Raw genomic sequence first — 11,539 nt, 5'->3', positions numbered from 1 at the left:
GAGTGGCCTGACAGCCTTTCACCAAGCCCTTGATCTGTAGAGGACATAAGACCTTCTTCCAGTGTGACCTGGCTTGGGCCACCCTCACGCTCTGCACTTCTTGATCCACTTGGAACCTCGGGCAGGACTTCCCTGTGCTCACCTGTGCCCACATGTTCACAAAGAGGCCGGCGATTACTTTAGAGTAAGCCCCAGACCCGTTCGGCTTAAAGTTAAATGTGCGGGGAAGAAACTGGCGCCTCCTAGAGGCGGAAACTGGTTCAGCTGAATCCCGCGTGCTCCCGCCTGGTGTCAATCAGGCAGGAGGAGCGTGTGCATGGATTTCGGTCCAATCAGGGGTGCCGCTGGGGCAGGTGGGTGGGGCGACGCTCTTGGCTTAGCTGGCGTGCGTGTCCCAACTTCAGCCACGTTCGTGATAGCGGTGGTCGTTTGAGATGCAGGAAGGTCTCAGGGATACTGAGGGAACCTAGAAATGGTGAGTGTGCGGGCCAGTGCGGAGGAGGGGACAAGGGGTTGGTTGGAAACGTCTAGGAAAGGCCGTGGCAGGACCTGGTCCCCTCGAGATCGAGTCCGGAGTCTGTGGACCTGAGTCCGTGGGGCTGATGCAGGGGCGGCTAGGACCTCGGTCCCCTCTGGCTCGCAGTGTGGTGGCTGCGGCCTGTGCGACGGGGACCTAAGCCAGTCTGGAGCCTCTCTGGGCAGCTCTGCGCCCGCGTCTCCCCAGATGGTGTAGTGACCACAAAGAGGGTCATCGGGGACAATTGTGACTTGGAGAAAACTTATGTCTACGAAATATTCCTATTAATTATTATTTTTAATTAACTTTTCTGCTTTTAACATTAATTTAACTTTTCTACACAGAAAATCACTCTAAGATTTAATCTTTTAAACATTAATGGGTATAAAACTGCAGACCATTAAACATACGGTTCTTTTGGGAAGCTTTCCTGGGTGATCTGTCCTGTCAGCACTGTCCCTCTCTGGGTTTGTCACTTGAAAACATTTATCAACTTATTTACGTCTCCGTTTTTCTCCTTGTTTTAAATAAATAGTGTATTGGAAGGTTAATTAAATTTCTAAGAAAGGAAACTAACTTAAGACGCCCTGCTCTCATATGCTGCCCCACTCCTGTGCTCTGACTCCATTCACCCTTAAATAACTAGATTCGATCGCTTCTTGATCATCCTCTTAGTGTTTCTTTATATAAAACAAGCCATATAAATGCATATTTTTCTTACCCATATTATTGTTGCTGCGAGTGGTCAGGCTTCACATTTTTGATGTTCGTTTACTGAAAACTGAAGCCTCGCCCTCGATTTCCCTCTAGTGCTTCTTATCTGTCAGGCCAATGAGGTCCTGGAGGCGCCCCTCTTCCCCAGCCCCCCCTACCCCCCTACCCTCCCAACCCCAGCCCACGCTGAGCTGCCACTTGCCGTGGATCCCTCCTGTGGGCTTTGTTGCCCTGTGCTGTGTCCCGGACCCACCGAGCCTGGAGTCTGTACACTGAAGACTCTGAATTGGCAGTTTTGATCATTCATTTTCCTTTGAGAGCAGGAGTATAGGAGTGGGGTTCTTACAGTGGTTTAGGGTCAATGTCTTGGGTGGAACCTCTCTGTGTTTAGAGTGAAGCTTTGGGGTTGAGTTCTTGATATTAGTGTGGGTAGTTTGATTGTAGAATGATTATTGTCTGTGAACGAAGTGAGCCCATGAGATGATCGATCGTAGCCTTAAAGAGCAGGCTTTTTATTTTCTGTTTTTTAAAAATGTTTTAAATTTAAAATTATAGTGGACATACAATAGTATATTAATTTCAGGTGTGTAACAGTGATTTGACTTTTGTATACTTTCCAAAGTGATCACCAACATAAGTGAGTAACCATCTGTCACTGTTCAGTTATTACTATATTATTGACTATTTTCCTTATGCTGTACATTATATCTCTGTGACTTATTTATTATATAATTCTAAGTCTGTACCTCTTATTCCTCTCCACCTTTTTACTCATTCCTTTGCTTTCTCTTTTTCTCTGGCAACCATCAGTTCGTTCTCTGTATCTGTATCTGTTTCAGTTTTGTTTTGTTTGTTGATTGGCTTTATTATTTTAGATTCTACACGTAAGTGAACTTATATAGTATTTGTCTTTGACTTATTTCACTTAGCAAAACACTTTCTAGGTCCATCCTTGCCTTATGGTCACAATACTTATTCTCCTAAAATATACCTTGCTGAGCAGAAAATCTACACAATGATTATAAATTAAAATTAAACTATTTGATGTGACCACAGCCTTAATGGTGCAGTCGTCCACTGCGAGGTGTTGTTCATGTAAATTAAAAATCTGTGCCACTTACAAATGGGCTGCACAGAATGGGTCTCCATGATTTTTACTCCTTAGTAAAATTATATAATATAACCCAGTGTAAATTAAATAGGACCCTCAAGGATTGAAAACTGGTGTATGAAACCTTTTATGAACATGTGATTATCCCCAGTTCTCCTGTAAACAGCTGAATTTGGCCCGTTCTTAAACCCAGAAAGCATGAACAACACCTCGCAGTGGACGACTGCACCATTAAGGCTGTGGTCACATCAAATAAGCCCCTGTGCCCAGTCACCAGTATTATGGAAATTACCAATTCCACCCACTCAGCAACTGGTACACATTCTGCTATCGCAGATTTGGCTAAGTCTGCTCTGTTTGGTCAACAGCCTTTGAGCTGCCATTGGCCTTCACCTCTGAAGGGACAAGAGACACATCTTCCTGGTTCCCCTCAGGGAACCTCAGTACCACTGCCACTGCACACAGTCTCTGCAGGCAGGATCTGAACAGCATTTATTGTGCTCCAGACGCAGAGGTGTGACATGACAATGACATAGCTTGCAAACTTCCCTACCTTGCATGGACACCCCTACCATAGAAGGCTCTAGACTGTTTAAATTGCCATGAAGGTACACCTGGTAATGTCCTCAGAGACCCCTTCACTATGAGGCTTTAGAGACCCACCTCTTCTACTGCCTGCAGTTACTTGATGGCCTTACGTAGTAATTTCTCTCTCACTCATTGGTTAGTTATTTTGACTAGATGTTTATCAATTTTATTAATCTTGTCAAAGAACTAGATTTTATTGTTTTAATTTTCTTCATTGATTACACACAGTGACATTGATTTCTTTTCTAATTTTTATTTTTATTTTGCTTACTTTGAGTTTGTCTTTTTCTTGTTGTTTCCTAAGGTAGATGCTTATATTTGATCATAGATCTTTCTTTTTCCCAGTGTGTTTGTTCAATAGTGTGAATTTCCCTTCAGGCGTTGCCTTTGCTGCCTCCCACACCTTTTCTTAGTTGTATTTTTGTTTCATGTAATTTAAATTTTTTTTTTTATTATTTCTCTTGAGAGTTCTTTGATTCTATGTGTTATTTAGAAATGTGTTTTTGAATGTTCACTTATTTGGGGGTTTTCCAACTATCCTGTTAGATTGCTAGATGAATGCCTATGTGTGTGAGAGCATATTTTATATCATTTCTTTTCTTTCAAATTTGTTAAGGTGTGCTTTATGTCCCAGAATATGTTCTTTCTTGGTGAAGGTTCCACGTGAACTTGAGAAGAATGTGAATTCTGTTCTTGTTTCATGAAATATTTCATAGATTACAATTAAATCCTGTTTTTTCTTGGCTCTGTTGAGCTCATCGTTGTTCTTGGTGATTTTCTCCAGGTTAGAATTTATAACTCTTGATAAGGGGTATTGAAATCTAACACTGTAGTAGTGAATTCATCTGTAACTGCTTGAATTCTGTCAATTTTTGCCTCATGTATTTTGCTTCTCTGTTGTTATGTACATACACATGAAGGATGCTATGCCCACTCAGCAAATGAAATACTTTATTATTATTTTAAATTTAAATCTATATTAAACAAACTTTCATCTGTTATATTAATTATAAGAAATAGAAAAGATATTTACCTTTTTATTTTCTAATTTACCACTTTCATCTTTTATTTTCTTTCAATGAATATTATTATTTTTCAATGAGGATATATTCATAACAAATTCCCTCAGTTTTTGTCACTGAAATTCTCTATTTCCTTTATTTTTGAGGGATTATTTTGCTTGACATGAAATTCTAGTAGGAGAATGTTTTTTCTCCTTTCAAAACTTTAAACATTTCACTTCACTCTCTTTTCGCTTGAATTATTTCAGAAAGGATGTTTGATTTAATTTAAATTTTTGTTTCTATTACTAAGGTGTTTTACCCTATGGCTTCTTTCAGTATATTTTCTTTGTCTTTGTTAAGTGTCTAGTTTAAATAAGAGATACTTGGTTGTCATAGTCAGTGTAGTGTGAGCTTCCTGGACTGAGAATTTGCCTTCTAACATTAATTTTAGGAAAATCTCAGTTATTGTACTTCACTCTTTTTTTTTTACTTCCGGTATTTCCATGACATATATTTAAAACTTCTGTTTAAAGAAGGTTGTGGTAGGATTTGTGGATGTATTGTACTTTTTGTCTTTGCATGAGACTTTGCTGAACTAGATTTTATTTATTTATTCATTTAAATATTTTTGATTATAGGCCATGTAAAGAACAGACTATTTGGAGCATTCTTCTGAATGCTGAATTTATTTTCTCTTTGCCAGTTGTGGAGACACTGCATTTTCTTGTGACCTAAATGCTCTGATAGATAGATCTGAGAACTTCATTTCAGGTTTTTTTTGCTTTTTTCTAGTGAGGTCAAGAACAGCAGCTTCTAAGTTACTTAAATGCCAGACCAGAAACCAGAAGTCTCTGACTCCACTTTTTCATGATTGACAGCTGACAGCTTTTAAGCCTCATCCCTCCCTCTTCTTCTCGTACCCCACATCTGTACAAGGTGATAGAAAGCCTTGGTGCTCTTTTTCTCTTTTCTGATGTAGAAAGAAGAGTATATGCAAACTCCTGCCCTTGTGTGTGAACTCTCCCCCCAGCCTACCTCCTGACCTAAAGAAAGTCCGAGCACCTTTCCTTGGCCTCTTAAGCTGTTTCAAGCCCACATGAGAGGCCTGCCTGACTCTCCCCAGAGACTCAATTATGGAAGCAATAAGCCCTTTCATACCCTTTTGGCCATGTGTTGGGTCATCATTTGAGGGATCCCATGCTCAGGGATTGAGCAATCACGCTCCTTTACTCCCTAGTGAAGCTTTGAAATGACAGAAGGGAGGGCAGCCTGTAGAGTGGCTGGTCACGAAACGCTTCCTCCTAATTGGGGAATGGAGGTGATCTTTTGCAGGAAAGCAGTGCTGACACCTATAGGTATTTTATAATCATGGGCGAATTCACCATCAAACCATTGTGGATGTCAGCGAATTCTCTTGCAAGCTGCAGCTTATTTATTTATTTATTTTTTAGAGTCAAAAGGAAAGTGTATTAGAAAAAAGATAACACTCGACAGACAGAGTGTGATCTCCTCTCAGAGGCAGAGAGTGAGAAGGACAGTGCAAGAGACGGCGAGAGACAGAGTAAAGGCACTGAGAGAGACTCAGAGGGACAGAGACAATCGAGACAAGGATGGTGAGAGAGACAGAAAAGACACTGAGAGAGACCTCAATCTGCAGCTTTTAACCAGTGTCAGCAGTATCATTCTGCTGGAAGGCACATATCTGGCACATTATTATCTCATGTGTGTGCCTGTGTGTGCCCCAAACTGGCTGAAAGTGACTCTGAGACACATGAGCATAGGGATTCTCATGTCCGAGCTATAAGTTCTGAATAACTTTCTAGACTATAAAATTGTACAGAGAAAGAAAGGAAGAATTGAGTCTGCTAAATATTACACAAGATAAAAGCAGTGCTTTTCCGCAAGAATGTTTTCATTCAGCCAGCTGCATCTGATCACAGGCATATCTCAGTGATCTTGTTGTTTGGTTTCAGACCACGATAATAAAGTGAAATCTCAATAAAGCGAGTCACATGAATATTTTGGTTTTCTAATACATATAAAGTTATGTTTACACTATACTATAGTCTGTTAAGTGTGCAATAGCATTATTTCTAAAAGATCAGTGTACATACCTTAATTAAAAATATTTTATTCCTAAAAAATGCTAACCATCATCTGAGCCGTCACTGAGTTGTAATCTTATTGCTGGTGGAGGGCCTCGTCTCAATATTGAGGAAAAAACAATATCTGCCAAGTGCAGTAAAGCTGAGCTCAATAAAACGAGATATGTCTGCACTTCTAAAGGTTTGGAGAATTTTGAGACAGTATGGCAAGCTAGGCTTTGTTAAAAGTGGGATTAATGTCTACGTCCATGCCACCCTGAATGTGCCAATCTTGTCTGATCTCAGAAGCTAAGCAGGGTTGGGCCTGGTTAGTACTTGGATGGGAGACCACCTAGGAATACCAGGTGCTGAAGGTGTTTAAAAAAAAAAAAGTAGGATTATTACAGGCCTCCTAGACTCTTTGTTTTTGATGTTTTTGAATAGAAGAAAGAGCTTCCAGTTCTTTGCTGTATTTTTACTTATTGAAACCTTAAGCAGATCTGACACTCTCTTTCATGGAGTCCTGTAAATGGGTAATAAGGAGGAAGATGAAAGAATTTTTCTTAAAAGGAATTGGTTTTAAAATAATATTTGTTTCATTTGTGTAGCACCTCTATCGTTTTCCAACATTTTCTGAACCTTTCTATTAGAGAAAAATGAGATGTAATGTGATCACTGTAAAAATGTGTTGATGACTTCCATGTGTTTATAATGGTGTTATATTTATAAAGAAATGTGGATAGTTTCTCATAAGTAAGTGATAGTATAAATGTTTGGAGATGACAGAACCATATGTAACCTTCAATAAAAGGAATATAGGTGTCCAGTGCTGTCAGTCCTACGAATCATATATTTGGGGTGTTTTAGGAATCTGTGACCTTTGAGGATGTGGCTGTGACCTTCACTCTGGAGGAGTGGGCTTTACTGGATCCTTCACAGAAGAAACTCTACAGAGATGTGATGCAGGAAACCATCAGGAACCTGGCCTCTGTGGGTAAGGATGACAAGTTACCTTCACTTGCTCTACTCAAGAACAAGTGCTTCTTATTCTTCAGCATTGTTCTGATGTGTAATGTGGGAAGGGAGGCCATTGGTAAGTAAATTGGGCATGGTCACAGCTCATCTTAGAACTAGAATCTAATTATTTTACTACAGTTTCTAATACTTTGGAATTATTTTTCTGGGTCTGCATTTTAGGAAAAAAATGGGAAAATCATTACATTGAAGATAAATACAAAAACCAAGGGAGAAAACAAAGGTGAGTCACAATAGAAAGAAGCATATCACATGAGAAACTTGGTATGCTACAAAACTTTTTTAAAAAAGCAACCAAAACAGTTCTTACTTCACTTCAGATTTATTACTTCTCAGACATTTTTCACTAAATTACTGTCTTATATACAACATAGATATTTGGTGTTTGCGGACTAGTTCATATGGAAACAGCTTTGGTAAACTCCGTATATAAGTATCACTGTCTTGATAATAGGAAGGCTGAAGTTTTCTTCCAGAGCTTTCAGTGTATTGAATTTTAAACAATTTAGATAAGGCAGAAAATCTACATTTTTGCTATAAATCATGAAAAATGTAGTTCAAATATTTTTCTAATAAAATCACTAATAGAAAATCATAATATGCTTCTTGTTTCTAATAGCAGTCATAAGGTAAAGAGAATCTATGAAGAGAAAAAAAGTAGTCAATGTGGAGAAAACTTCAGCTCTATTCCAAATCTCAATTTGAAGAAGAAAACTCTTCCTGGAGTAAAACCACAGGAATACAGCATGTATGGGAAAGTCTTTATACATGATTCATCTCGTGATAGGCACACCAGATGTGATACTGGACACAAGCCCTCTGAGTATCAGAAAATTGGAGAGAAGCCATATAAATGTAATGTATGTGGGAGAGCCTTCAGATATTTGCAGTGTTTTGAAAAACATGAACAAAATCACAATATCGAGAAATCCTATAAATGTGAAGAATGTAGAAAATCCTTTATGTGGCTCAAAACCCTTCAAAAACACATGATACGACATTCTGTGGATGCTCCTTATAAATGCAAAGTGTGTGGGAAAACCTTTAATTCTTCGACTTCACTTCAGATATGTGAAAGAACCCACACTGGAGAGAAGCCCTATCAATGTAAACACTGTGAAAAAGCCTTTAGATGTTATAAAAGTTTTCAAAGACATGAAAAAAACCATACTGAAAAGAAACCTTATGAATGTAAAAAATGTAGTAAAGCATTCAGGTACCCCAGTTATCTTCAGATGCATGAAAGAACTCACAGTGAAGAGAAACCGTATGAATGTAAGAAATGTGGAAAAGCCTTCAGATTTCACAGTTCCTTACAACCTCATGAAAGGACTCACACAGGTGAGAAACCCTATGAATGTAAGGAATGTGGAAAAGCATTCAGATATTACAGTTCCTTACAGACACACCAAAGGACTCACACAGGAGTGAAACCATATGAATGTAAGGACTGCGGGAAAGCCTTCAAATATTTCACTTCCTTACAAATACATGAACACTCTCACACGGGAGAGAAACTTTATGAATGTAAAAAATGTAGTAAAGTATTTATTGCTCCCAATTATCTTCGAAAACATGAAAGAACTCACAGTGGAGAGAAACCCTACGAATGTAAGGAGTGTGGAAAAGCTTTCAGATCTTACAGTTCTTTACAAATGCATGCAAGGACTCACACAGGAGAGAAACCCACGAATGTAAGCATTGTGGTAAAGCCTTTATTTCTCACAAATACCTTCATAGACATATGAAAATGCATACTTGAATTTTACCTTATCAATGTAAGAAATGTGGGAAAGCATTCACTTGCCTTAATTTGCACCAAAGACATAAAAGAACTTACGCTGGAGAGAAACCACATAGATGAAAACGATGTGGGCAAGCCTAGGCAGAACACAGTTCCTTATAATAACCTGAAAGTACTCATACTGGAAAAAACCCTTGTGAATGTCTGGTGTGTGGCAAAATTTTCGTTTCTAACAAAATCCTTTGAAATCACAAGATGAGTGTACAAGGCAGAGAAACTATAAATATAAATAATATGGAAAAGCCTTCAGTTATCTCTCTTTTAAAGGCATAAAAGTATTCACTTGGTTACACCTCTTGAATGTAACTAGTGTGGGAAGTACTTCAATTGTCTCACATCCTTACCTGTAAAATTCCCACCAAAAGAAGAAAAATTTAAATAACATAAGGAGGCTTGATGGAAATTCATGTATAATTTTTCAGAAATTTTTCAACATTAAAGGGTTGATATTAAAATTCTAAATTATGTTTAGCAGTCTTTCTTTACTTACTAGCTAGTGCATCATTGTACCCAGGATTTCTACTTCAGTACCCTCATGAACACCATGGGAGCTGGGGCATCAACCGCTCACACAGTAAAAAATCCACCCAGAACTTAAGCTGGTCCTCTACATGCACAGATTCCCAATTTTATACATGGATTTTAATCTGAGTACAATTGGACTTCTACTCAAACTTATGTTTTTTAAGAGTCAACTGTAATTACTTTCAGAATCGTGAGATAATTCTGCAAGTTGTCTTTTAACGATAGTACATAACACTAATAGGTAGTGATTTTTCATTAAATCGGTTAATAACGTTGTTTCTTTACATGTTGAAGCTTGTTAAATCCATGAGTTAATTCAAATTTATTATGCAATTCTAATATGCAGTTCAGTTTATTTTTAAAGTAATGTTTATATCTTTGTGTTAAGCGGCCATTGAAAAATGATAATTTGATATAATTTGGGATTTTTTTACAGGCCTCGTGACACTTCCTGGATATTCCTAGTCCACTATATACTCTCTTTCTTATTGAATAAGCTCCATTTTAAGAAGTGATGTATATAAAAGCTGTTTTTCATTTTCCATTCTTAGATGGTTAGAGTAAATTTCTATATTTGTCAAGTTTATGAAAATAAAGTTTCATGTGAGTTATTTTCACATTTGGCCCTTTGCTTTTTGTTTTTTCTCTTGACTGGCATGTGGTGAATAGACTGATTTAAGAACAGAGACCCATGAAAGAATATCCCCCCGCCATGGTAACGTTAGGAACTGGATTTCCCAGAATTCATTTTTTCTCTGGTTCCATATCAGAAATCACCAATAGCCTCACTTGCATGAGATGTGGAAGGCAGAAGTGAAGAAGACAGTCAGATATTGGAGCCACCACCATACAGATGGTGAAAGAGATAATTAGGGGCTTTGAGGACACCATCTTCTGGCTGATTTTTTTTTTTTTTTTTTTGCATTCTTTACCCTTTAATCAAATGTATCTTCAAAACTATCAGCAACTATTTGATTTTCATTTTCTTAGAGGTGTAGGTTTCCACTGATGTCTCCACAAGATCCACATTAAAGTTCCATTAGAATAATTAATTAAAAATTGAAAAGATAAAACACAGAAAAAGAGAGAAAAAGAAAAGTTCATCAGAATATGGATTTTTCTGTTTGCTCTCTTCCATCCATCAGGAAACTAATTCAGACTTTCATGCTGTGTGTATTCTCTGATTTCCCTCTTCCCTGAATTATATCTGTGTAAAGTCTAATTTGCATTGGAAACAACTTATGCTGTTAATAGTGCTGGTGAGTATGTTTTCCTGATTCACATGACATCTACAATTGTGTCATCAAAAAGCAGGACATGGGAGTTTGTTTCTCTGCTGTACGTGCAGTGGCTGCCTTAACCAGGTCTTTCCATGTGAGAATAAGCATCTTCCTTCTGCAGGAAGGCTGTGGGTGTTCCCTGTTACTTGCCTGTTACTTGTAGCTGAATGTAATTCCACAATATGCTTTCACTTCATTGGATGTATGTGATTAAAAATATGTGCATTCTTTAGTCAAATGAATATTTCTGTAGTTGTTTCATAGATATATTTTATTAACTTTTTAAAGCTTTAGAATGTTAACAAATATTGCAGTGATATTAACACATCTCATTATAATTATGGATTTCCAGGTTTTTTATTTAATCATTATACATTATGAAACAATATTATATGCATACAAGTTCAGGTGTTTTTCTCAGTCAGTTTTTTTTCTAGTTTCAATTTTTGCCATGAAACTAATTTTTTATTCTTAATACTAAAAATGTAAATCATGGTTTTTTCAGTGCCCTCTTGCCAGTGTCCCACATATAATCAAAAAGAGAGGGGTAATGAATTCTAAAAAGAATGACCACAAATAAAGGTGTGTGAGGTATGATAGTATCAGGTTGTTCAAAAAGACTTTTTACAGGATTTTGGCTTGCATTAGGTGATTTAATTGCTATTCAAGGAAGCAGGACTTTTTTCTGTTCTGTGAGAAGGTAAACTTCATTCTATCATTGGTAATCATAATTGTTATTTTCTGGAAGGCAAAACTAGTGTAGTGGAGCTGAAAATAATTTGTAAGAAGCTCCAGTCAATGATATTAGTAGGGAAAGGGGAATATTGGTCATTGTTATAATTTGGAACTATGTCTTTTACTACTTTTTAGAGATATG

The 11,539-nt window shown here is 37.6% G+C and overlaps 1 protein-coding gene and 1 pseudogene across 1 annotated transcript in view; both read left to right on the top strand.

Moving 5' to 3' along the window:
* LOC105301920 (zinc finger protein 709-like) overlaps positions 1-9,788 on the top strand; it is a 26,580-nt gene extending 16,792 nt beyond the window's left edge. Inside the window, exons 2-4 of the mRNA XM_023520271.1 lie at positions 6,886-7,012; positions 7,216-7,276; positions 7,673-9,788. Coding sequence (XP_023376039.1) covers positions 6,886-7,012; positions 7,216-7,276; positions 7,673-8,801 — 1,317 coding nt within the window. The 3' untranslated portion in view covers positions 8,802-9,788. The remainder of the gene's footprint in view (positions 1-6,885; positions 7,013-7,215; positions 7,277-7,672) is intronic.
* Positions 6,278-6,395, top strand: LOC111729295 (annotated as a pseudogene).
* Positions 9,789-11,539: the final 1,751 nt, after the last annotated feature.

The sequence above is a fragment of the Pteropus vampyrus genome, unplaced genomic scaffold, assembly GCF_000151845.1.
Source record: "Pteropus vampyrus isolate Shadow unplaced genomic scaffold, Pvam_2.0 Scaffold255, whole genome shotgun sequence".
Classification (NCBI taxonomy): Eukaryota; Metazoa; Chordata; class Mammalia; order Chiroptera; family Pteropodidae; genus Pteropus; species Pteropus vampyrus.
The sequence above is the reverse complement of the archived record's forward strand: the minus strand, read 5'-3'. Positions and strand labels throughout refer to the sequence as shown.